General features: G+C 43.6%; 2 protein-coding genes across 4 annotated transcripts in view; one reads left to right on the forward strand and one right to left on the reverse strand.

Moving 5' to 3' along the window:
* Positions 1-1,441: 1,441 nt before the first annotated feature.
* LOC134210644 (uncharacterized) lies at positions 1,442-17,169 on the forward strand. Of its 2 annotated transcripts, XM_062686802.1 has the most exons (3): positions 1,444-2,615; positions 2,727-3,036; positions 16,286-17,169. In XM_062686802.1, the coding sequence occupies exons 1-3, from the start codon at positions 2,112-2,114 to the stop codon at positions 16,840-16,842; spliced, it is 1,371 nt and encodes a 456-aa protein (XP_062542786.1). In that variant the 5' UTR covers positions 1,444-2,111; the 3' UTR covers positions 16,843-17,169. The 2 variants fall into 2 exon arrangements, with proteins under 2 accessions (XP_062542785.1, XP_062542786.1); XM_062686801.1 differs by having other exon boundaries at positions 1,442-3,036.
* An 8,083-nt stretch (positions 17,170-25,252) lies between these two features.
* Positions 25,253-26,708, reverse strand: part of LOC134210646 (palmitoyltransferase ZDHHC15) — a 42,375-nt gene continuing 40,919 nt past the window's right edge. For both annotated transcript variants that reach the window (XM_062686805.1, XM_062686803.1), the window contains exon 6: positions 25,253-26,257. In XM_062686805.1, coding sequence (XP_062542789.1) covers positions 25,957-26,257 — 301 coding nt within the window. In that variant the 3' untranslated portion in view covers positions 25,253-25,956. The remainder of the gene's footprint in view (positions 26,258-26,708) is intronic.

Below are 26,708 nucleotides of genomic sequence, written 5' to 3' on the forward strand. Positions count from 1 at the left end.
ACTTTTCATAAAAAAAACTATTTGTTACCGGTTATGACGGATGGTGTCCGCTACTACGCCTACCAAATATTGTTTCGATTAGGTTGCCTAATTTTGAGAAATCGAACCTTAGATGTCTTTCGCCTTACAGATTTCAGAAAGTTAACTCCCAGTGTGCCGCTGTAAGCACGCTCAAAGCAGGCCATTCATTGGTGGGCCAATCAGCCAGTGTCTTGTATCCCGCTTCTTTGTCAGCCAAAGCGTCATCATCATCAACGCGTTCGAGAAGGGCTTCTTCTTTTTTACGCTTGTTGCTCGCGGCTGGCGTCTATTTCCTAACGGGACTTTTCGCTAGATACAGGCCAATAAGCCGGGCAAGCGAGCTTAGAATTGCAGTTCAGGTGGGAAGTACGTGTTCTTTTCTGAGACAACATTGTTAGTAGTGGAAGGAAGGAAACACCCGGACATGGGATTTCGGGTGATAAGATTTAGAATTGGTAACATGGGACGATCATTCAGTCACGTTCGCTTTGTGTGCGGTCAGTATCAAACAATGTTTTTCTACATATTTTTTTATCAATGCCAAAAAATCCATCATTTGATGAAAAATCGATTGATAGTTTATTAATGTTTGAGCTATTATCGGTGTTTATTTTAATCCCAATATCCAAATATTATGTGAGAGATTTGGACATCTTATGTTTTGCTATGTTCGGCTTGAACAACTTATTACCGCTTTGTATGCTACCTGGACCACTGTGCACTGTTTGGGTCATTTTCCCTAAATGTTTTTCTTTTGTTCCTAGATGATTTGATACAATATTATGTTATTATACCAAATCCTTACTAGCTGTTCTTATTCCTTATTTTATTCAATACTAGCAGACCCGACGAACTTCGTTTCGCCTAAAATTGATTTATTTTCTGATTAGATCTCGAGTTATGAAGAAATTGGTGTTTCATTTGTATGGGAGCCCCCCTTTCCAAAGCGGGGAGGGGTCTCGAACCATCTTAAGAACCTTCCCCGGCCCCAAAAACCTCTACATACAAATTTTCACGTCGATCGGTTCAGTAGTTTCCGAGTCTATAAGGCACAGACAGACAGAAATTCATTTTTATGTATATAGAGAAGAGAAGAGAAGATATTGTGCAATAGGTTTTATTGAAATCGTTGTTTTGACTTAAACAACTCGTGTAGTTCTTATGGAATAATTTACACTTGTATGCGCATTAAATCTATATCAAACTGTCACGTGTTTGCTAATTCAAAATTTGCGCCATTTCTCTCGTAACTGTTATAAATGGCATACCTTCCTAAAACGGATGGAAGTTGAGCGCACGGGATTGGTGAGAGAGCCCCGCGAATACACTAACGTGTAGCAAAGTTTTCATTGAGTTCGTTGGTCGCTCGCATAATATGCTGTAGCATAAAATACTTACAGAATCCCCTTTGCTAACATTATTTCGCAGTGTTTGTGTATGTGGATATGACTGCGACGACCCACCGACGGGTTGAGTGGTCCAATGTGAAGAACACTATCCCATCATCGCCGCAGCAGTAAAGAGAGGAATGAATGTCACGGTCTTGTTCTGCAGCAGCGCAGGCCGCAGGTAAAAAGAACTTTTCCCTCCCCATCTTCGGATGCACGCTGCTTGTTGCCTCGGTTTCCTCCCTCAAGCTCGTCGTCGTCATTCTTGAAGAGGGCGCTGAGTGCACAACTACTAATGTAGTGACCGCCGTTTGGTCGGTCGGATACACTATTCTACGCAGAGGGACCGGGATACGAGCGAGAATGAAAACGCAACAAGAAAGAACGCGGGGAATAACATAAACGGTGTGTGTTTCCCATCTTCATCCCTTCTATCTTCTATTCCTGCAGAACAGAATGGGATAAAACTCTGAAAGAGTGGCTAGTTGTAGAGGACCGAGAAGTACGCATAGCACATATCGCTCTACTAAAATATTTTGTGAAGAAGAAGAGTGGCATCTATTTCAAATGCGAGTGGTCCTCTAGTGGAAGGAGTTTTTATGGATGAAAATCGGCGTAATTCTTAGTTTTGAAAGGAGTAGTGCATTTAGTGAAGTGATTTAGATACTTTTCGGTCCATCGATTGGGATCAACAGCCGCAAAATGTTCGTCGCAATCAAATCCTCCTGTGTCAATCCCAAAAACCTGTTCTGCTTTGTTTGCGGGAGCTACACTCCTTCGCATCATAAACGCTCAATCATGACCAAACCAATCATGGAGGCGTATGAGGCATACTTTACCACCCGCACTGAAAAGGAGGACTATGTCCATGGACCGTCATCGGTGTGTAACGATTGCAACCAGGGTTTGCTTCGGTGGAAAAACGGCCAATACGTAAAACCTCCGCTCCCCTTCTCCGCGCCGATGATCTGGAGAGCTCCTAGTAGTCATCCCAACGATTGCTACTACTGTCTAACAAAGACCGTCAGTGATGGGAAAAAGAAGATGGCATGTTATCCAGGCAGCATTCCTTCAGCGATTCGACCCATTCCATGTGAAGTGGATCACGCTTCAATGTCATCCCCCTCGTCTTCCCCGCCGCTTGCCGTGAAGAAAGTGTCTCATCAAATGGAACCTCTCAAGCTACAGCCCACCCCGAACTGGACGGTAAGCGTCAAGAAGGTCAAGCTGAACAACAACCAGCCGCCACAGAAACAAATCCCCACAATTCCAATGGTACCGCCACCTTTGCTTCCAAAATTCAACGTAAACTTTCAGCCTCCCTCGGTCGCACCTGATATGAAACCTTCGCATCTTCTTCAAAAGACATCGCCGATGCCGGCAGCGACCAGTCAGCAACGCGTAAGAGTACGATCCGAAGCAATGCTGCTGAATCAACCACAGGTGCAGGTGCCAGCAAAGGACCGCGGGATTTTGTCAACTCCTGCAGTTCGACAACAGCAGCAGCATCAGCAACGACTAAGTTTACCAAACTATCCGCTTATGCAGTCTCCATCGTCCCAGATCGGAACGAACAAAATGCCGCCGATGGATAAGCGCTACCCCATCTATGATATCTCACCAAACGGTAAGTAGCATCCTCATCTCATCATGTAGGGTTACTGTTCCAAATAAGAAGCTCGTGTGATTGTATTGCTCTATTTGGAAACAAATTACGATTACGTTCGGATATTATTTATGTTGCCAAAATCGAATGGTTTTTGTTTTCTCATGATTTTTCACATTTCTTCACTTATTGTGACATTAGACACACAGTGACAATTTTCTACGCGGATCTAAGCGTTTACTCTGAATAAATGTTTACGCGTTTTTTACGCCGGTTTTAGGGTCTATAACCAATTTTCTTTAGGAGAATTTTAAAATTTGAGGTTTTTTACGAATTTTTTCCTCATCGGTTTAGGGCTCTAACCAGTTTATTTTTACAAGGACTATGAGATTTACGTGGTTTATGTGCAATATCAAAAATTAAAAAAAAGTATTGCCTAAATCGAATGGCATTGTTACCAAGATCGAATGGGGTGACATACTGATACTTTTTTTACGCGAAATTTGAAATCTAAGCATTTTTCTTGAAACATTATTTTTATGCGTTTTTTTTTACGATAGTTTTGTTAGGTATTTTTTTACGGCGGTAAATGAGTTTTACGCGGTTCATATCAAATATCAAAATTTTATATTTTTATAATATCAAAAAAATAAAAATAAATAAAGCAGATTAATCCACCTAGCGGTGATGATGCCTTTTTCGCTCGTTCAAAGGGTTGAGAAACATATGAGAAAATAAAAGAAAAAAATACTAATAGGTGGATAAGAGTTAATTTCCACATTTGTTCATAAGGATTTCAAAATTTGCAGCTGAAGGCAACTTGTTGCAAACAAATCGAACGAGGTTAAGTGCCCTAAAAATGAGTTAGTTTTTTGCTCGAGTTTTTCTTATAAAAAATTGTATTTCAGCCATAGGTTCGGGGCTCATAGTCCGATCTAGCCAATTTTCAATAGAAATGAGAACGGATTTCGCGTCGAATGCAACTTGTTGCGAGCAAATCGGTTAAGGATAAGTGCCTGGGTTTGAATCCAAAGGAGATTGCTTACTTACTTACTTTAATTCCGTTTATTTATCGTATTTTTGTGTTTTACATCAGTTTACATATAAAGTGGTTGGCCTTTAGGCCCTTCAGCTTTGTTGTCTAATTACTATTTGTACTATGTGTATATTGCTTTTTAAATTCTATTTTACATTATAGCCTTATAGAAGCATTAGTTATTTTTTTAAATTTGATAACCAAGCTACTTATTTACACTAATATTTACATAATAATTTTATAGCCTAATTGACTAAAAGCGCTTTAATTGCTTCTTGGTCCGAGAAGCCGCAACGAACCCTGAACCTATCCTTGCACTCACCAAAGCGCTCCACAATGGTCGGATTCGTCAAATTTCACGACATAAATCGATAACTCGAAAACCATCAGTGCTAGAGTTTTGACGTCTTCAGAAGAAATGATCTACAAGAAGAGATCTATTTTTGGTGTAAGTTGTCATTAGGGTGGCCCTACGGTGAAATTTTTTTGAAAATGTATTTTTTTACCCTTTTGAGTTAGGAGTTCATATGATTCTACAAAGTTGTAGAGAATTTAATTCTAAGCATTTTTGCTTAATAAACATTTATTTTATCTCATATAGGTAATGTTTTATGACAAAATTGCTAAATTTAGATAGGGTGGTCCCGAAAAAAATAGTTTTTAGCGTCCACTTTCATCAATTCAGAATATTTTCAAAAACTGTCTTAGCATCGCTTCACGGTCTTTGGATGGCGCATCTTTTGGTTACATAAGATGGTTGATAGCTTCATTTTCAAGCATATTATAAGCGTTATATAATGAAAAAGAGATATTTTTCTGAGCATCCTACTGCAGATAGTAGCAAATATTAGCAAAAATTTCAATCGTAATCTGAAAGTATATATGCAGGCCCATCAAATCCATGGTATTTCATTTGTCCATGTTTGTCCACTTTTGTTTGATAATCATATTACTTTTTGTATGAAAAATCAGCTATTCCATGGGAAACACATATACCATATCTCTGATTTTCGCAATATTTGGTAGAATCATTCTTTTTCGAAAATAAATAAACTCACTTTTTAATTTTGTCCAACATTTTTGAAAAAATATTTTTTTAAAACATATTTTTCGAACTACTGGACCAATTATCAATGTTCATGGAATCACATGTAGTCATTAGCGACCCTCACTTAGAAACTGTGAAAATGAAATTATTCTGCGAATTAGCCATGAAAAACCAACTTGAATTTTATGATTTTGTATTTCGCCACAAAAGCAGCGCTCTTAAGCATTTATATCACGAGAACACCTTGAAAATCGTTCCAGTAGTTAAAATGTCAAAATGAATTTTTCGACTTCTTTTTTACGTGAGTTGATTTAAATATTTTAGATAAAGAACGATTCTTTGTGGGCTTTGTGGCCGTGCGCTTAGCGCCGTCAATCGTCTAAAGGCATGGACTATGGAACGTGGGCTCAATTCCCGCCTCGGTAAGAAGGAAACTTTTCGTGATCGAAAAATTCTCCACCGGTCCACTGGGTATTATGTGTCCTGTCAGTTGTCTGGCTGTTAAGTGTTCAGTCTGTATGACCTCTGGTCGAAGACGGTGTTCTTGTCTTTTATTCTACCAAATATTGTGAAAATCCAAAAGATGATATATGTGTTTCACCCTAATTTTTCGTACAAACATAATACTATCGTCAAACAAAAGTGGACAAACATGGACAAATGAAATACCATGGATTTGATGGGCCTGCATGTATACGTTCAGATTACGACTGAAATTTTTGCTAATATTTGCTACTAGCTGCAGTATAATGCTCAGAAAAATATCACTTTTTCATGAAAAAACGCTTATAATATGCTTGAAAATGAAGCTATCAACCATCTTATGTAACCAAAAGATGCGCCATCCAAAGACCGTGAAGCGATGCTAAGACAGTTTTTGAAAATATTCTGAATTGATGAAAGTGGACGCTAAAAACTATTTTTTTCGGGACCACCCTATCTAAATTTAGCAATTTTGTCATAAAACATTACCTATATGAGATAAAATAAATGTTTATTAAGCAAAAATGCTTAGAATAAAATTCTCTACAACTTTGTAGATTCATATGAACTCCTAACTCAAAAGGGTAAAAAAATACATTTTCAAAAAAATTTCACCGTAGGGCCACCCTAATGACAACTTACACCAAAAATAGATCTCTTCTTGTAGATCATTTCTTCTGAAGACGTCAAAACTCTAGCACTGATGGTTTTCGAGTTATCGATTTATGTCGTGAAATTTGACGAATCCGACCATTGTGCGCTCATGTAATGTTTTAATCCTGGCCATACGGTGGACCTCAGATGTTCTTGTCCTTGGAGGGGTGTTGAGGATCATCCGCTGGAATTTGTTTTGGACCCGTTGTAATTTGAGATGGTGGGTTTTGCGTTTTGCCGCAGCTCTCCCAGACCGGCATGCCGTATTCGATCACGGGGAGGATGATTTGCTTGTAGACAGCAAGCTTATTTATTCTCAGGGACAATGACGACCGGCGGTTGATCAAGGGTACAGTAGTTTCAACAAAGCGCTACACTTTGTCACCGTCTTGTCAACCTGTTGCCGAAAAATAAGCTTGCTGTCGAAGGTCAAGTCAAGGTAGTCAGCCTCATTGGCCCATTCCACGATCGTGCCATTGAGGATGATTTTACAGTCCTCAGGCGGAACATTTTTAGGGGATTTCGAGTGGGGAAAAATGATGACCTGGGTCTTAGCTGCGTTGATGCAAATCTTCCAGTCGGTGAAGTATTCTGCCAGGACATCCAGACCCCATTGAAGCTTTGACACAAGCGCTCTGATCACTCTGCCTTTGTAGACGATGGAGGTATCATCTACGAACAGAGACAGAAGGCATTCTGCCTTCTGGAGGCTCTGACATGTCGGAGGTAAACAGGTTAAACAGCAAGGGCCCGAGGATACTGCCCTGGGGGACGCCTGCGATGATGTCATGCGCATCGGAACTCGCTCCACTGATTGAGACCCGGAATGTCCTGGCCGACAGATGATTTGATGATTTTCACCAGGTAGCTGGGAAGATTGTAGCGATGCAGTTTGTACACCAGTCAAACGCATTCTCGACATCGAGTAGGGCCATGGCGGAGGTTTTTGAGACAAACTTGTTCCGTCTGGAGGACGTTGGACTCGGATCAGTTGGTGAACGGTTGATCGACCATGTCGGAAACCAAACTGTTCCTCGAGCAAGATGTTGAGATTTTCGGCAGACTCAAGTAACTGGTGATGAATCGCTTTTTCAAATAGCTTGGATAACCTTGAGAGAAGGCTGATGGGACGATAATTTTTGGGGGAGTAAGGATCCTTCCCAGGCTTCCGGATGGGGATGACTTTCGCTGACATCCAGGACGATGGAAAGTAGCTGAGTCTGAGACACTGATTAATGATCTGCGAAAGGTGCTCAAATAACGGATCACTCAAATGTTTGAGCTCAAGATTCAGAATGTTATCGAAACCTGGGGCCTTCATGTTCTTCGATGATTTGATATAGAGGCCGTCAATTAGCCAGCTGAGATCTCCTCCGAGAAGTCGTTGGTAGTTAGGTGAATATTGTTAGCATGCTCGTTAACGGATGCTTCGTGCGAACTGATGATGTTCTGTCCGAGATTGTGCGAACTGACGAAATGACGACCTATTTCAGCGACCTTCTCTGCACGCGTTATCAAGCGATCCGTTGAGACATTGTTGTCTAGAGGGATCAAAGGTGGAATGGGCCGAGGCTTAGATTTTAGTATTTTGGTCATTTTCCAGAACGGCTTAACACAGTCTGGGAGAGCGCGGATCTTATTCGCGAAATCGTTATTTCTGAGGTCCACCATTCTGGCCTGGATAATTGTTGTGATTCGATTGCAGCGTGCCTTAAGCTCAGGCAGTCCAGTACGCCGAAACTGCCTGCGAGTGACATTCTGCAATTGAATAAAATCTTTGGTGAGTGTATCGATGGTCAGGGTGTTGTTGACCTGCCGACCCGTCGGTACATGTTGCTCTCGGGCCAACAAGAGCGCCTCCTCGATGGAACGCAGCTGCCGATCGATTGCTTCAGGCGTTTTCGGCCACGCCTAGTAGTCAATGTTGTCGTCCACGCACCTTTGGAAACGGTCCCAGTCGACTCGCCGGAACAGTTGATGAGGATTAACCTAGGAGCCCACTTCCGCCACCACCGGGTAGTGATCCGAGCTGAGTTCCTGGTAGATGTTGGTTATGCATAGGTCGAGGGTTGCGTAGACACTGGACCGACTCAGCCGAGTGAGTGAATCCGGGCTCAAGATCATGTACTGGCCTTCCTCCATGTCGTAGCTCCAGATGGTGCCGTTTCGATTCCCGCGACTGTTGGCCCATGTTTGGCATTCTTACCTTGTCTCCGCGTAAGCTTGACGATGTCCCTCCGAAGGGCAGCCGACGATCCATCGCCGATTATGGCTTGCGTCGGACAGTACGCCGCGATGAGCGTGATTGTGCCGACGTCTGTTCACTTCGACGCCGATGGCATCGATCATACCCAGCTGGAAGCTTGGCAGCAGGCGACAGTTGATATTGTAGCAAAGAACGAGGGCCACATCACCTCCCCTGGTCGGCCGGTCGAGTCGCACGATTCGAAAGTTCGGAATGTTGTCCATCAGCTCGATGGTTTTGCTCTTCAGCGAGCAAGCGTTCCAGTTGACCAGGTCCATTCTAGCAGCCATTTTCAATGATGAACATGCCAAGAGTGAGGACCTGGTCGAAACGGATTTTACATCCGAATGGCGAGCTGTGCAAATATTGGCATCAGTTGCTCCGGGTGTAGAGCGGAGCAGTTTCTTCCGGTGGAACATTGTCGTTCTCCGGCTGCCGACGGAATCCAGGAGGAGGGAGCGGGGGCCATTCGCTGGAGGATGGAACCGGCGGTGCTGGAGCTTGAACCGACGCAGCTGCTGCTGCTAGTCGCTTGTGCGGTTGTAATGGTGGGAGGATTGGAATCGCACGATGGGGAGCCGGGATGGCTGGAAAGTTCACCTCGTTGAGAGCAGGAACACGGTTCTTCTTCGGCAGGGTCCTGGTGGAAGCCTTCTTTCGGATTTCCAAAAACGCCGCCCGCTTGTTTGTCGCCACAGTTGGCGCAGTTGGGATCAGTCACTTCCATCTAGTCGCACTCTTTGGTCGTGTGGGGTTCGCCACACTTGTTGCAGTGCGGCTTCATGCGACAGTTCCTGGTGCCGTGCCCGAAGTTAAGCAGTTAGTCTGCTGCGTAACGTCGTGGAGCCATCCTCCAAATGGACCAAATAAAGCTGGTCGCGATATCTCCTCGTCTTGTCGTTGTTGTATATTGGGCGGATGGGAATGACGAAATAAACATCGAGAACACGCGGATGCGAATATAATTAACTTTTTATTGTTTTCTCTGTGATGCTCTCACTCTGGTGTATGCAACGGAAATCAAAGTGTTCGTTTATGTTGGCAGGAGTGGGTAGGCTCGTGCCGTTGACAGCGTAAGTGCTGCCAGAACTGCTGCTAGGATATAACAGTCGTGACGAGCGATCTTGTGCACGGCCACTGGCTTCAGGGCACAGCTCTCGAGTTCCGCAATTAGATCTTCTTCCTTCATGTCGTGGAGCTCAAGCGGCTTCGTGCCGGGGTGGTCATGAGTGTAGTACTCATACTTGTGGACCTCAAGGAACTCCATGACGGATTGATGATGGTCCTTGTTTGCCGGCATCACTATCACGCAGTCACTGCAAAGCCGAAAAGTACATTTCAGCCCCTTAGCAATCAGGTGGCGACGCTCTTCACAAAAACAGGCGTGCACTTCTCCTTCCGCTCAGGTGCACCTGCGGCAGCTGCGATTGCTGCTTCTTCCTCTTTTTCGGCGGATTGCCGGCATCATCAAGCAGCAACGGCGAGAACAGATTGCTCTGCAAACGCTGCTTGGAGAGGTTACCTGCGCCTCCAAGAGCAGTGCGCTTAGGCACGCGACCGAATCAGCCAACAAGTCTCACATGACGGATCCGGGAGAAAATAACGCCAACGCGACGAAGCGAAAACGAGAAACGAAAGAACAAGCAAAAAACACTTGGAAAAAAATGCGCGAGCAAAAAGCACGTCCGTACGCGCTGCTGTCTCGAACTGGAATGATGGCTGATCCCCAAAGGAGAATGAGAAAATCTCTCACTTATCATGTCTGTTTACACTCTCGATAGCATACCGCGAGAGACGTTTTTCGGTAGCTGTTACGATAATGAACTGATTCGGAATTCGGAACTGAATTTCTTTTATTAAGCCTTGATTGCAGGAGGCACCGGTTCTGAAGATGCATTATTTCAACTTGTTTTACACAGCTGTGCGAAAAAATGATGGTCCCCAACATAAAATAAGCGAGAACAACGCGTTTCATCAAAGCGTGGGGGCCACCTATCCGAATCAGTTTTTTTTTCAGCTTGTATACCGTTCTCATGTACCGTTCTCAGATACCGTTCTCATGTTTACCGCCGAGTATTGTCCGCAGCACCTTACCCTCAAACACTCCGAAAGCTCTCCGATCAGTCTCCTTCAACGTCATGTTTCATGGCCGTATAAATCTACTGGAAGAATCAGAGTACATAGTATACAGCGCGAATTTTGTCGTCGATTGCAGACTACGGAACTCAGCCGTATCAGTTTCGCCGGAAAACCATGTTCTAGCATAATTTGCCATAATTCATTCCGTTTCACTGAATTGTACGCCGCATTGAAATCAATAAACAGATGATGTGTCTGCAAGTTGTACTCCCGGAATTTATCAAGGATTTGTCTCAGGGTAAACATTTGATCCGTCGTTGATCGGCCCTCACGAAAACCTGCCTGGTATTAGCCGATAAAGGATTCTTCAAGCGGTCTAAATCTGTTGAACAGAATACGGGACATAATTTTGTACGCCGAATTAAGGAGGGTTATTCCTCGGTAATTGACGCACTCCCAGTCTGTGCCCTATCTTAAGGAGAGGGCAAATGAAGCCGTCCAACCAGCTAGCAGGCAATTCCTCGGGTCGAAAACGAGTTTAGTACTTTCCATTTAATTCCACTACGTTTGGCTATCTTTACGTAGTTTAGTCATTCACCTCTACGAGCATCTACCCACCGGGCATGCATGGTGTAGGGTGCGCATTTGATCGTGTTCATGCTCGGGTTTTAGACATTTCGTACGATCCGGTATATTTGTGTTTGGTGGTCAGTGAAGTAAATCAGTTGGTGCGCGTTTGAACGTGTTCCTGTGCTAAAACATCGGCGGTGCGCTCGAACACCTGGTTTTACCAGTAATTCAAACGCGCACAAAAATTTGATGCACACGAACGAATTCCGAGACATACAATGGTCCTATTATTTTCGATTATTTTTTTTTCTATGTCGATGAATATTGATTATCATTATTTTTCATTAATCGATTGGTGGTGCTTGGTCAATAATTATATTGAAAAGACATAAATCCATCGAGTTTAAACCGATGATAATTTGTTATTCGTCATTTGAATTTTACATCGTTTTAGTTGCTCTACATTTTCATCTGGTTCAAAAGGGCTACCATGCGTCTCCATTCGAACATCGAAAAATCAACCTTTTTCCGCCTACGGTTTTTTTCTAAGATTTCAATAGGAAGGAATCATTTTTGAGAAAAATGCTAAAACAAAAGTTATTTGGCATAGCTTAAATTAGCGAAAAACGAAAAAAAAGTCTTTGATCGTATATCAATAGTTAACTGATTGTTTCCAATAGTTTAACCTTCGGGAGGCACGGCAAATGCTGGGTAAAGCGTACCATTGGTACTTCGCGTACCTGAAGGAATAAAATAGACCCCATCTCGCGGTCCTTAGCCTCTTACCCAGCAACTCCTATCCCTACCTCCTCGTGGTGCTGGCCGGGATACGAGCAACCTTAGGGAAGATCGGTGGGAACTATGGTCGTATGCTGACAGGGAAGAGGGGTTTGCTCCTCTCCGGAGGTGCAAATCTTATTGAGCGTCTGTTCTCCATGTTAGGGGCGGCTGATCATCGTCCGAGTGCCAGCGAGGGACTCTAAGTGAAACTGTGCACCATGGTCCTCCGGAAATTTAGGGGGTTTGGTGTCAGGCCCTGCAAGCCAGCCTTTAAAAAATCATAAGCAACGAACAATCAACAAGAGAGTACGGACCGGAACCATCGGCGAAGACCACTGCGACGAAAAGGGACTAGCGATTGGAAACTCGGTTCGTGGAACTGCAAATCTCTCAACTTCATCGGGAGCACACGCATACTCGCCGATGTGCTCAAGGACCGTGGATTCGGCATCGTAGCGCTGCAGGAGGTTTGTTGGAAGGGATCAATGGTGCGAACGTTTAGAGGTAATCATACCATCTACCAGAGCTGCGGCAACACACACGAGCTGGGAACAGCTTTCATAGTGATGGGCGATATGCAAAAGCGCGTGATCGGGTGGTGGCCGATCAATGAAAGAATGTGCAGGTTGAGGATCAAAGGCCGGTTCTTCAACTTCAGCATAATCAACGTCCATAGCCCACACTCCGGAAGCACTGATGATGATAAGGACGCATTCTACGCGCAACTGGAACGTGAGTACGACAGCTGCCCAAGCCACGACGTCAAAATCATCATAGGAGATTTGAACGCTCAGGTTGGCCAAGAGGAGGAGTTTAGACCGACTATTGGAAAGTTCAGCGCTCACTGGCTGACGAACGAAAACGGCCTACGACTAATTGATTTCGCCGCCTCCAAGAATATGGCCATTCGTAGCACCTACTTCCAACACAGCCTCCCGTATCGGTACACCTGGAGATCACCACTGCAGACAGAATCACAAATCGACCACGTTCTGATTGATGGACGGCACTTCTCCGACATTATCGACGTCAGGACATATCGTGGCGCTAACATCGACTCGGACCACTATCTGGTGATGGTTAAACTGCGCCCAAAACTATCCGTCATCAACAATGTTCGGTACCGACGACCGCCGCGGTACGACCTAGAGCGACTGAAGCAACCTGATGTCGCCACTGCATACGCGCAGCATCTCGAGGCAGCGTTGCCGGAAGAGGGTGAGCTCGATGGGGCCCCTCTTGAGGACTGCTGGAGTACAGTTAAAGCAGCCATTAACGACGCAGCGGAGAACAACGTCGGGTATATGGGTCGAAGTCGACGGAACGATTGGTTCGACGAAGAGTGCAGACAGATTCTGGAGGAGAAGGACGCAGCGCGGGCGGTCGCGCTGCAGCAAGGTACCCGGCAGAACGTGGAACGTTATAGACGGAAGCGGAGACAGCAGACCCGCCTTTTTCAGGAGAAGAAACGCCGCCTGGAAGAAGCGGAGTGCGAGGAGATGGAACAGCTGTGCCGTTCTCAAGATACACGCAAGTTCTTTCAGAAGCTCAACGCATCCCGCAAAGGCTTCGTGCCGCGAGCCGAAATGTGCCGGGATAAGGATGGGAGCATCTTGACGGACGAACGTGTGGTGATCGAAAGGTGGAAGCAGCACTACGAGGAACATCTGAATGGCGCTGAGAGTACAGGCAGTGAAAGTCAAGGCAGCGGAGGAGATGACTACGTCAGTTCAGCGGACGATGGAAGCCAACCAGCCCCCACCTTGAGGGAAGTTAAGGATGCCATTCAACAGCTAAAGACCAATAAAGCAGCTGGTAAGGATGGTATCGGAGCTGAGCTCATCAAGATGGACCCGGAAAAGCTGGCCACTTGCCTGCACAAACTGATAGTCAGAATCTGGGAAACCGAACAGCTACCGGAGGAGTGGAAGGAAGGGGTTATATGCCCCATCTACAAGAAAGGCGACAAACTGGAGTGTGAGAACTTTCGAGCGATCACCATCCTTAATGCCGCCTACAAAGTGATATCCCAGATCATCTTCCGTCGTCTGTCACCATTAGTGAACGAGTTCGTGGGAAGTTATTAAGCCGGCTTCGTTGACGGCCGCTCGACAACGGACCAGATCTTTACTGTACGGCAAATCCTTCAAAAATGCCGTGAATACCAGGTCCCAACGCACCATCTGTTCGTTGATTTCAAGGCGGCATGCGACAGTATAGACCGCGTAGAGCTATGGAAAATTATGGACGAGAACAACTTCCCTAGGAAGCTTACCAGACTGATCAAAGCAACGGTGGATGGTGTGCAAAACTGTGTGAAGATTTCGGGTGAACACTCCTGTTCGTTCGAATCGCGCCGGGGACTAAGACAAGGTGATGGACTTTCGTGCCTGTTGTTCAACATTGCGCTAGAAGGTGTCATGCGGAGAGCCGGGTGTAACAGCCGAGGTACGATTTTCAACAGATCCAGTCAATTTATTTGTTTCGCGGATGACATGGACATTGTCGGCCGAACATTTGCAAAGGTGGCAGAACTGTACACCCGCCTGAAACGTGAAGCAACAAAAGTTGGACTGGTGGTGAATGCGTCGAAGACAAAGTACATGCTTGTGGGCGGAACCGAGCGCGACAGGGCCCGCCTGGGAAGCAGTGTTACGATAGACGGGGATACCTTCGAGGTGGTCGAGGAATTCGTCTACCTCGGATCCTTGCTAACGGCTGACAACAACGTTAGTCGTGAAATACGAAGGCGCATCATCTGTGGAAGTCGGGCCTACTACGGGCTCCAGAAGAAACTGCGGTCGAAAAAGATTCGCCACCGCACCAAATGTGTCATGTACAAGACGTTAATAAGACCGGTAGTCCTCTACGGACATGAAACATGGACAATGCTCGAGGAGGACTTGCAAGCACTCGGAGTATTCGAGAGACGGGTGCTTAGGACCATCTTTGGCGGTGTGCAAGAAGACGGTGTGTGGCGGCGACGAATGAACCATGAGCTCGCCCAACTCTACGGCGAACCCAGTATCCAGAAGGTAGCTAAAGCCGGAAGGGTACGATGGGCAGGACATGTTGCAAGAATGCCGGACAGCAACCCTGCAAAGATGGTGTTCGCTTCCGATCCGGCAGGTACGAGACGGCGTGGAGCGCAGCGAGCGAGATGGGCAGACCAGGTGCAGAACGACTTGGCGAGCGTGGGGCGTATCCGAGGATGGAGAGATGCGGCCTCGAACCGTGCATTGTGGCGTCAAATTGTTGATTCAGTGTTATCTGTTTAGATGTTAACTAAATAAATGAATGAACCTTCGGGAACTCGCGCCGTTGTAAAAAGTACAACAGGTTCGAAAAAAGCACGCTTCTCGTTCACAACACAGGCGGGACTGCGTGAGCGGTCCAGGATGAAGCGAGTCTTGGAAGGTTAACTATTTGTACACAAAATTGATAATATTTGTAGCCAAATATAGCTTTTTATTGTTATTATTATTAAAATCTTTATTAAAGAGGTTTTTAGCCCAAGGCTAGTTCACCTCCGCTTTTTATTGTTGAAACTATTCGATTAAGGCTAGAAGATGCAAAATTTGATGGTGCTCCACAGACACCATGGGCTGAGGAGAGGGTTCAATTTCCAGTTTTGGCGCATTAAGGCGGTTATACAACAACGCCACAAATCGGCCATCTTGGAAACCACGTGCTTTTTCTAGTGATTTTTCAAGAGCACGAATTGAGAGAACAACAACGCCCATGGGGATCACAACATCTGTAGATCGTTTGATTACTCATGCTAAGCAATCGACTTTAATTTCAGCATTGTACAAAAATATTACGCTGGTTTTGAACTTTTGATAATAGGAGTAGAAAACCGTGTGGTGAATTTGAAATTCACCACATGGCTTGATTGTATAATCACCTTAAATCACCCACCGGGAAACATTATGATGTTACACAAAAATCATAATAAACGTTGACCAACACGGTCCGTATGACGAACTTACCCCATTTTCCCCTATAGGCCAAACTCAAAGGCACAATTTCAACAATATGACTCCAATGACAATAGAAGCCATGTAACAATCAGTAACCGCGTTGTTTGATTTATCATATAGTGGTCCGTATCACTTAGTCTATATCGAACTTCCAAACACCTATCATTATCGGCACAGATGCGATCTAGTTGATTTAGTTTATTTACTTAAATATGTTTGTTTATCGACAACTTTTAGTTTTAGTTTTAATTCATATACAAACTGGTTCTATATATTTTTTATTATTTCCGTATAAAATAAAATGTATTAATTTCAATGACGTGCAGGAGAGGTAAAAAACCATGACAAAATTATGCAAAACCTTAATTCTCATAATTTTTCCTTGTTTCCAGTGCAAATGGCTCTCAAAAACGAACCGATCACAATCGAAATTGACGATGACGAACCCGAAGAACGGAGTAAAACCATCAACGCAATGCTTCCACCACCGACGCCGCCGAATTTGCGGGTGCCATCGGGTAAGACAAGTGGCGCACCCATCTTCAAGAATGGGTCGCCATGCTCCTCACAGCAACCGACGGCCTATAAACCGCGAACGGCTTCAGTTTCCGCAAACCATAATGTGGTATCTAGTACCAGTACCACCACCCTGACAGCATCGGGTAACGGTGCACCGATGCTGCTGACGGATAACGATCTGCTATCGCTGATCACCGATCTCGAGCTGCCAAATGACCGGGCGGTGCTGCTGATCGATTGGCTAAGCGCGCGAAACCTGATCGACAGTAGATCCGTACTGGTAGCTCACAAACGACCCGCCAAGTTGTCCGCACCTGCTACGGGACCGACCGTTGGTACCAATGGCAGTAATAAGCGATTTAAGCCACAGCCGCAGCAACATCAACAGCAGCCACAGCGGCAGCGGCAGCATCAACATCAACTGTGTTAATTAAGTTCCATATCATGAAGCATATGTCCGTGCTTCGAACGAAAAAAAGGCTGATGAAAGCGTGTGAACGTGCGAAATTAAATTCCTAATCTGTTTTACTTTTGCATTGTTTGTGATTAGCGTAGTCGGAGGTTACGGGGAAGGCCAGACTACCGTTCAAAACAGTATTTGTACTTAAAAACTATGACATTGAATTAGATCTGAGTACTTTATTTTTAGATATATGTTATATTACTACTTACGATGTGCCATGGGCCAGTTGCGAAGGCGTGGGCGCATTTTTACTCTCAAGAGAAAATAAATGCTACTGAAGACATTCCATACTAACATTCTCTGTTTTATTACTTTGGGGAGCTAATGTATAATGCAAATCATAATCAGGTTTAAGTTTCTCTTGACTTTTTTTTTGCATTTTCCGAAAACATTTTCACCAAAACTGTGTTCCACCTCAGCAGCATCCCTGATCAGCAACCAACAATTATCGGCCTCACCGACACGATCGATCATTGATAGCCGATTGATAACGGATTAGATTCAAATTGCATTTTTAAATTGTGTTTGAAATTCGATTATAGGTATTTTCTTTTTTTTAATCTGTTGGGATTTCAAAAGAATTCTTGGTTTGGATCAAAAGACTTTGGTTTGTATTTAATTGCATTGTCCGCGGATGATGGGTCCAAAATTGAGAAATATTTCGTTATTAGGTACACATTGGAAACAGTATCGCATGATCTAAAAACATCTGCTTGGGTATATGCTGGAGGTTCCGACAGGGTCTAGTACCAGACTTAGCCCATGTCCCATAGATGTTCTTCACACGGCAAGCAACTGATGCTGCACGTTCGTCCATCCGTATCGAGAGGTGGTACCGCCGCGGTGCGTCGCTCTCAATCCTCATAACTATGGTCGTAATGCTGCTCACATGATCTGGCGCAGTCGGAAATGATGATCTTGCTGTGGGCTTGTTCTGAAGTTGTGTCCTTCAGTTCGTTTTCCACCATGTGATAGAAGCCGAAGTTTGGTAACCTCCAAAAGCGAAATCTTTGATGATCGCATATTTGTAACATTTTCCACGTACCTGAAGGAATAAAATAGACCCCATTTCGCGGTTCTTAGTCTCTTACCCAGCAACTTCTATCCCTACCTCTCCGTGGTGCTGGCTGAAGTACGAGTAACCTTAGGGGAAATCGGTTCTCCTTGTTAGGAGCGGCTCACAACAGCGTCTGTTCCCCATGTCGGGCGACTGATCATGGTCCGAGTACCAGCGAGAGACGCTAAGCAAAACTATGCACACTGTTCTGCAACGTGTTAGCATTGGGAAGGCAACCCCTTCAACGCGATGTAGGTAGCACAACCCAAGTGAGGTAGCCTACCGAAGATTCTACAGTTACCAAGAAAAGCAAAAGTAAACAATGGCGGACGCCAGAGTTCTGGTAATGGTGGGGCACCAGCATTTTTGGCGTAATTGGTTCATTTATAATTTGACGTCAGCAGTAAAAACTAAATGTTAGGCAGTTTCAAATATAATGAAATTTTTATTGCATTTAATCGTCTATAATTGAAAAGGTCACTAGGAATTTTGTGGAATAACTTTCCTTCTTGTGTGATAATGGATAGGCTGTAATTGCGACAATTCAAGGGGTTTGCTAGCAAGCAATTTTGGAGTCAAAACAAAGATAAATCCAGAAATTTCTTCGGAAATTCCTTTGAAAACTCCTATATAAAAAAGGCCTTTGTCAATTTCTCCGGAAATTCCTGAGAAACTTCCTCCAAGAAATCCTTCAGAAATCATTTTTGTAAAACCTCACAGAATTTCTTTCAAAATTCCTGCAGGGGTTATTCCAGATGTTTAGTTGAAAGAATTTTTACGAAAACTTATTAAAGAATGAAATAGGAAATAGGGGAAAATGCCTATTCTTGGCAGTCTAAGACATTCGCCAAATTATATGATAAAAATAATGAATAATCACACTAAAACACAGATTAAAATGTACTGGTATACATTTGTATGCTCTTTCTTTGATGATTGGTGTTCACTAAATATAACAGCTCATATTACCGGGGGTCCACGGTAATCAATTTTAGGTGAAACGAAGCACGTCGGTTCTGGTAGTATAGTATATTAACAATATATTCGCGAGTCTTCATAATATTATGTTGAATTATTGGTAGCACTGTCCTATCTAGCCGCTGGAGACACCCCAATTCTTACACTACGTTTCACAGTTGAATAATAAATAATACCCTAAAAGTAGGCAATTATTTATGGTTGAAATGGGCTATGTAGGAACGGAAATGGTTATGATTTTTTTTTATGAGCTTGGAAAGTATTGAAGATGCAAAAGGAAAACGGTCCTGTCAGCCACATAAGGGTTAAAATACTACGGTGTTGCTATCACTTTTGATATAATTCATGGTCTGCGTAAAAATCTGAATAGGAGCATTTGTATTTTAACACTTTTTTAAAATAAATGCAACGCCGGATATTTTGTTCGCAGTTTTGCTAAAATCAAATGACATAGAATTGTGCGTGGTATCTTTTTAGCGTGTGTTTGATATGCTCACAAACACATTCTCTTGCTCTATTCCGAAGTTTGCTGCTATCAAAGAAAACGAACAGTCCCGATTTTATTTAGTGAAACATAGAGCAAATATTGCATAAATTTGCTCTTTGTGGTTATAATCAAGTGGTGATAAAGTGTAAAAAGTAGTCTACGTATTTAATTTCTCGTGTCATACGCAATAAAGAGGAGAAACAGGCGATCCAAAAAAGTAAGTAACAGTTTGCTTTTCGTGCGCTGCTTTCTTTGGCGATGCAATAATTGCAAGGATTTCGTAGGTGCAAATTTGTTTCGGTGATTAACTCATCAAATCTTGCTACAATTACACAAACAACTTATTCAAATGAAAGCTTAGACTTGAAATTGTGCGATTGAATCAAAATTATGTTTATAAATAGTGTATGTTGGCTGGAAAACGCAAATATTGTTGAGGGTGCCAACAACTGTCGCACCCTGCCAATGCCGTATTCTACCCTACTCAAGGAATTTTCCGACAAGTTTCTAACGGAATTTTCAAAGGAATTTCCAGATGAGATTTCGGAAAGAACTCTTAAAGTAATTTCCGAATGATTCCTAAAAGAATTTCTGATATGATTCCCGAAACAAACTGAAAGGAATTTCCGAAGGTCTCAAGGAATATCTACTCTTCACCCCCCGAACGGTCCCCGGATAGGTTTGCGAGGATTATCGAGGTACTCTTCCCGTCCCAAGCCACAAGTCTCTGGCGATGCGCAAGGCAATATGGGTGCGGCCGAAATGGTGGCTCCGGTGACGAACGAAGAGTTACTCGTGGAGGCCAAATCCCTAGTAACGAACAAAGCTCCAGGGCCTGATGGAGTTCCGAACAGCGCTCTCAAGGCAGCAATCATAGCGAACCCGAACATGTTCAGGCTAGCTATGCAGAGATGCCTTGATGAGTGTAGATTTCCCGAAAGATGGAAAAGGCAGAAATTGGTGTTGTTGCCGAAGGCCGGGAAGTCGCCGGGCGACCCATCGGTGTATAGGACAATCTGACTTATATACACGACGGGCAAGTTGCTAGAGAGGATCATCCGCAACAGGCTGACCCCGTACTCAGAGGGTACGAACGGCCTGTCTAGCAACAAGTTCGGTTTTCGCAAGGGTAAGTCCACGTTGGACGTTATTAACTCAGTGGTAAAGACCGTCGAGATAGCGATCCAACAGAAAAGGCGAAGTATTCGATACTGTGCGTTAGTGACACTTGATGTGAAGAACGCATTCAACAACGCAAGCTGGGATGCCATCGCGCTCACGTTACACCGGCTTAGCCTGCCGGTGGGCCTATACCGGATTTTGGAAAGCTATTTCCTGAACCGTGTACTATTATATGAGACCGATGCCGGTCAGAGAAGCGTACCCATTACCGCAGGAGTTCCGCAAGGTTCAATACTGGGCCCGATACTATCCCAAGTAACCAAAAGTTCCTTTAAGAGTACGTTTTTCGCTTAATCAGCTTCATTGAGCTACTTAAGCGCCAAACGTACTCTTACAGGAACTTTTGGTTACTTGGGATGGAACCTTATGTATGACGGGGTTCTGAAGCTAAAGATCCCTCCTGGTGTTAAGGTCGTCGGCTTCGCAGATGACGTAACCTTGGAGGTCTACTGGGAGTCAATTCCCGAGGTAGAACTGACCGCAACACACCCGATCAGCACGGTGGAGGATTGGATAGACGACAAGCTGACCTTCGCCAGCCATGTTGACTATGCGCGCAAGAGGGCTTCGACTGCTGTTGCGGCAAGGATGATGACCAACCGTTCCAAGGTGTGTGCCAGTAGACGTAGGCTATTAGCAGGCGTTGCCGTATTTATTCTTAGGTACGGTGGCCCGTCCTGGGCGAGAGCTTTGGGGTAACCAGTTACCAGCGGAAGCTGGAGAGCACGTTCGGCTTAATGTGTCTCAGAGAGATATCTGCCTACCGCACGATATCACACGATGCAGCCTGCGTGATTACGAACATGATGTCAGTCGGGCGGGAAGACGAGGAGTGTTTCGAGCTTCGTGGTACCAGAGGAGTCCGCGAACGTATCAGGGTGACTTCGGTGGCCAGATGGCAGCGCGAGTGGGATAACTCTTCTAAAGATAGGTGGACCCACAGACTGATACCTAACATATCGAGCTGGGTGGAGAGACCCCATGAGGAAGTTCACTTCCATCTGACACAATTCCTGTCAGGCCATGGCTGCTTCCAGCAGTACCTTCACAGGTTTGGGCACGCGGAGAGCCCCGTCTGCCATGACTGCCCACGTCGAAAGAAGAGCTACGCTAGACGTTTGCGGTCGGGACACAACCCCGGATACCCTTACCCAGAGGATGTGCCAAGTGGTGGAGAAGTGGAACGCAGTTTCGACTGCAACCACTCAGATTGCCGGCAGCTTGCAGACATGGTATGTTAAGGGCGAGCACCCAAATCAGACTCGCATGGCATGTCAGAAGTGAGAACCTAAGTAAGTCCCACATGGTGTATCAGAGCGTGAATCAGGAGGAGTGGCAGGGTGTGCTAGAGTGAGCACCCAAATAAGTCTCAGATTTGTGTACTAGAGCGTGAATCAGGTGGTAGGGTGAGCATCCAAGTTAGTCTCACATGGTACGTGAAGGGTGAGCACCCAAGTTAGACTCAAATGGTGCGTCAGAAAGAGTGTCAGGGTGTGTCAGATGGTATGTTAGAGAGAGCACCCAAGTAAGACTCATACGGGATGAGTGCCTGTGTGAGCGTGAGTGAGCGAGTACATAAGGTACTGTCTATCCCCCAGAAGTAAGTGCCTACCAAATAAATAAAGAAATAAAAGAAAATCCGTGAGTATTTCCGAACAATTTTTCGACCAAATTTCTAAAAAAGTTTCCGAAAAAAAATTCTTTAAAAAAATCGTTTAGAAAATTTCGAAGAAATCTGAGAAGAAATTTCCATTTCCAAGACAAAGCCCGAGCAAAGCCTGACGTCATAATGAGGACAAAAAAAAACATATTTTGAAAACGACATCAAATTAAATTCCCTTGATTTCGTCACATAATAGCATGATTCAAGTTGCCTCCTGGACACTACCGAGTTGAAAACCTCACCACAATTCACAATCGCACATCGCGCACCGCGTGCCCAAGATTTAACCGTTTCACCCGCGATTTCGGTTCGCACTTTACTCCAGGGAGGGCTGTCCTCTGATCGGCGGCATTTAATCTTCGCCAGGAAAATTAGAACCGCTTGGTGTCACAAAATATAGCACTAGCACCACACACAAAAGCCGAAGCGGCAAATCTAGCTTTCTCGTGACTGTCTCGTTCACCGGCTCGAGATTAACAACCACGGACCAACGAGTCGAAGCTCCAACCAAGCCCATATCCTCTTTCGCTCTCGGTTCGTAGACGAGGTTTCCGTTCGATCAAGCGTACCAACCGATATTCAGCCATGGTAGCTATACTACCAGCGGACGGTGTGCAAAAGGGCGGATGAAAAAGAAATATTTTTTTACAAACTAATTGTCTACCTCCTATCATTCAAGCAAATACAATTTTATTATAATTTAATTTTAATGGGACATGGACATGGTTCAATGTTACAATATTCCTTTTAAAGTTTTTCTGCTCTTTGTGGTTGTTTAAAAAGCATGGGAACGAGTTGATAGTAGTTGAACTTTCTATAAATAAAACAATGCTGGAATTTCGAGACGATTGATTAACTCTGAAAGTTTTCTAGAGATTGTTACCTACAGAATCGGCAACAATGAATAGCCTTAATAAATTTAGATTCTAAACGACTAAAAAGTATCATTGCAAAACAAAAATATATCTTTTAAGAACTATATCTATAAACTAATTAGAATGGGAAACAAATAGAAATATTATTGTTAAAAGATTAAAAAAACTTAAATGATTAGCTTACTGTAAAATATTTGAGAACCTCTCAAATTAAATTCAAAATTTGTATGACACAATCTAAAAGTAAACCCCTCGGTTTATATGAAATGGGAATTATTTGAACCCGACAACACCAGACGCGGGAGGAAAGGAGACAAGCTGGAGTAACGGAGGAGTGGTTGAGGTGAATGGAGGAGAGGAGATGGTTATGGAGAGATTGGAAAAAATAGGCTGAAGAAAGGACTTCAGTCCGGGATAGCTAGCAAGCTACACGTTGTTTCGGAAACGCTAGACAGAAAATTTTACTGTTTGAAGCGGTGTGTTCTTTTCTGAGCTTGTCGTATGCTCACTGTGTGAGGTGGTCAGAGTTGTGCTTTATTAAGATGGAGACGAGATATCCACGCCGCAACCGAGCGCAACCCTTCCTCAATACCAGGACCACCGAATTCCTAAACCTAGTGTCAATGGTTTAAGGAATATTCTTCAACCCTGATCCACGATATCGGCTACTTCGTGCGCCGGCGCACATCTCGGACAAAAGTCAGCAAAGCCTACCAGTGTATAAAGATTATTCGCCAATACGACCTGCGTCGTTCTCTCAGCAACGCCATTCGACGCTTCCAGTAGAGTCCGGCGACCACCACGTGACTGCGGTTCGCACTAGGTATGTCTCCATCTCCCCTCCTGCGACATCAAAATGGGCCCCAACGAATAGGATAAGAAAAAGACTAAAATATTGTAAAATTACCCCCCCCCCCCCTTTTAATTATAGTCTAAAAATGCTCAATTCAATATTTTATCTTTAAAACTGAAAAGAGCAATTCCCCGATTTATGAATATTGGACTTCCCTAGTTTGCTCGATAGTTGGCAAGTAAGTGTAGGGTTGCTCAGTTTTCCCCCCTCAGTTAACTTTTATGGTGAGCTGGCCTAGGCGTATGGTCGTCGACACCTCAGGACGTATGGATGTCCATCGGTAGTTACAAGATGATTAGCCTTCCAGTAACTCAAGAGCTCGTATGGACTGCAACTTCTGTACAGGATGTGATACTTTACTACTCCATTACAAGAAGGTTCCCTTCCTTTTCAAAACATTTAGCGTTCCACGATGTTTTACTAATTTAATTAACTCTACATGGTTCATTGTTCTAAATCACCCTATCACGGTTGTGTTTCTTACTTATACTTAATTTTTTATTTGCTATTTGAATGATCACCTAAAATTGTCTTCATTGTCGTACACTTTATTAAGGAATGCGTTGCTTGGTATTGATTCTTTTCTTTTCCTACATGCACGTTCGGCTCAATTCATTTATTAAACTATAATTTCTCTAGTATATGGTCGGAGTTCTGCCAAATCACACCAAGCGCCAATGAAAAATTTCCAACTTTTTTGCCAAGGTTCACGTGTAACAGATTCAATTAACCACAAATCACATCGTTCAACGCCATAACTGAGGATATACTACAACAGATGTATTTATGAATTGACAAGAAATACTTTCCGTTTTCCTTTTGCGAACAAAATATTACAAGTCAGTCAAAAAGCCGCTTGGTGCAGTTTGGCTGAGCCCCGACCATATGTTTTTCCTTCAAGACCGTTACTTATCTAACCTTTCGAATTTATTTATTAAAAAAACTACAACTGCTATCAATTTTCAAATTAAATTGTTATATTAAATTTGGTAAAATAAATCCAATAACTCTGAAAATTTGAAAAGAACAGTTTAGGTTTGGTGTAACGGTCTAGCGTCTTTACAAAAAAAAGTACGTTCAGTCAGTTGTTTTTCATGTAAATTTGCTATGTTCATCTGGTTCTTGATCTTATTGAGAATACTATAGTTTTATTCTTTATTATTCGCTATTTACTGTTGACGCATATCAAAAAGAAACAATAAACTAAGATTGTTTCGTCGCTATTCAGAGTAAAAAACAAAATGCATAGTGGTTGTAGGAGTTATGTCGGCCTGAATTTTAATTTTTCATTCCACACCACTCATTTGAATCCAATGGAACTTTTCCCGTTAGACAAAACTCACATTTTTATATTTTTCCTTGAAAGATAAAAAAATGTTTTGCTTTGGGAAACATAAAGTCAAATTGTCGAAAAACACATTGATGCGTTTTATGCAATATTTTATAGGGATGGTTCGCATAGTTTTCGTAATTCTAGAAATCGTTAGAGTTTTTTTTATTCAAATTAACTTCAGAAATGTAAAAGTTACGATAAACGGCGATTGAATGGATTGTCTTTTATGGGGTAATTAACATTTCTGATTAATGGAACCGATTTTACGTAAAATGTTTAGAGTCAAATGTGCAGTCTGGAGCCAGGTTGATTTTTTAAACCACATAAGAGGTACTATGGATATCAAATTCAAAATGCTTGGATTTTATGTTCAGTCATGCGGGCAAATATGTATACTTGCAATTAGTTAATAAAAACTCTTAAATAAACTGTAATAGTCTGTTCGAATAAAACAAGTATGAATGTACGAGGAATTGCAAAAAAATCACAATACAGTTATTTAGTAACTATTTACGCGACACACTAAAATTACTACATTTTACGCCTAATCAACGTTTCAGCTTCGTTTGAATCATAGTCTCTAAGTACTTCAAAATAATTCACCTTTCCTAAATCACAATAATTTTATTACACTCACCCGTTTACGACCGTCCTCAGTGCAGCAGGTTGGTGGAGTGGCTGAAAACCGTCGTTTCGAACACGTTCTCCTCGTCTTCGTCATCGTCGTCGTCGTCATCGTTCACATGATGGACCAGTGGTTCGCGTTTATGGTGCACCGCCCCGTTGCGATATTGGTGCACGTTACTGTAGTCGCTGCTGGGGCGCCCACGATGTCCATTGCGCTGCTGTCGGTTGGGATGATGCAGCTGCTGACTGCTCGCCAGCTCGCCACTGAGTAGCGATTCGGCATCCTCGTCGAAACAGCGCACAGGATAACAAACTCCGTCACCGACGCTGGAAGTGGATTGGGAGGATGTTGAATAGTTTTATAGTCCATTCCAGGCTAGATTGAATAAGTTTGAGATAAAGTTTCAGGTTTTTGACGTAAACTACGTCTAAGGGGAAAACTCGGATACAGGCTGTAAAACGCAAATTTAAAAAATTGGGAACCGTTACGAAATCATATAGTGTAGAACGGGGCAACGACTGCTCTTTTTTGCTGCATCTTATCCGATGAATGGAACTTAACTAAAAGTCTGTTTTCGACTGGTTCAAATATAGGGGAACTGTTCCGATGTCCATCTCACTGAACATATATTCATCTCACCGCGAAACAAAGGAATACGGCATCAATTTCGTTGCTTCTTTTTGTAAAAATGTGTGCTCAACGCGAGCACTTTTAATCTTGGATTCCGTCAGGAGTGACCTAAAAGGCCTGTTGTAGTACCGGTTACATATGAAATTA

The sequence above is a fragment of the Armigeres subalbatus genome, chromosome 2 (assembly GCF_024139115.2).
Source record: "Armigeres subalbatus isolate Guangzhou_Male chromosome 2, GZ_Asu_2, whole genome shotgun sequence".
In the NCBI taxonomy this organism is placed as follows: domain Eukaryota; kingdom Metazoa; phylum Arthropoda; class Insecta; order Diptera; family Culicidae; genus Armigeres; species Armigeres subalbatus.

What these genes read in the sequence shown, in the direction of transcription:
- LOC134210644 (XM_062686801.1), top strand. Translation starts at nt 2,112, where the DNA reads ATGTTCGTCGCAATCAAATCCTCCTGTGTCAATCCCAAAAACCTGTTC. An exon ending in CTATGATATCTCACCAAACG is followed by an intron (nt 3,037 to 16,285) that starts GTAAGTAGCATC and finishes CCTTGTTTCCAG; the next exon opens with TGCAAATGGCTCTCAAAAAC.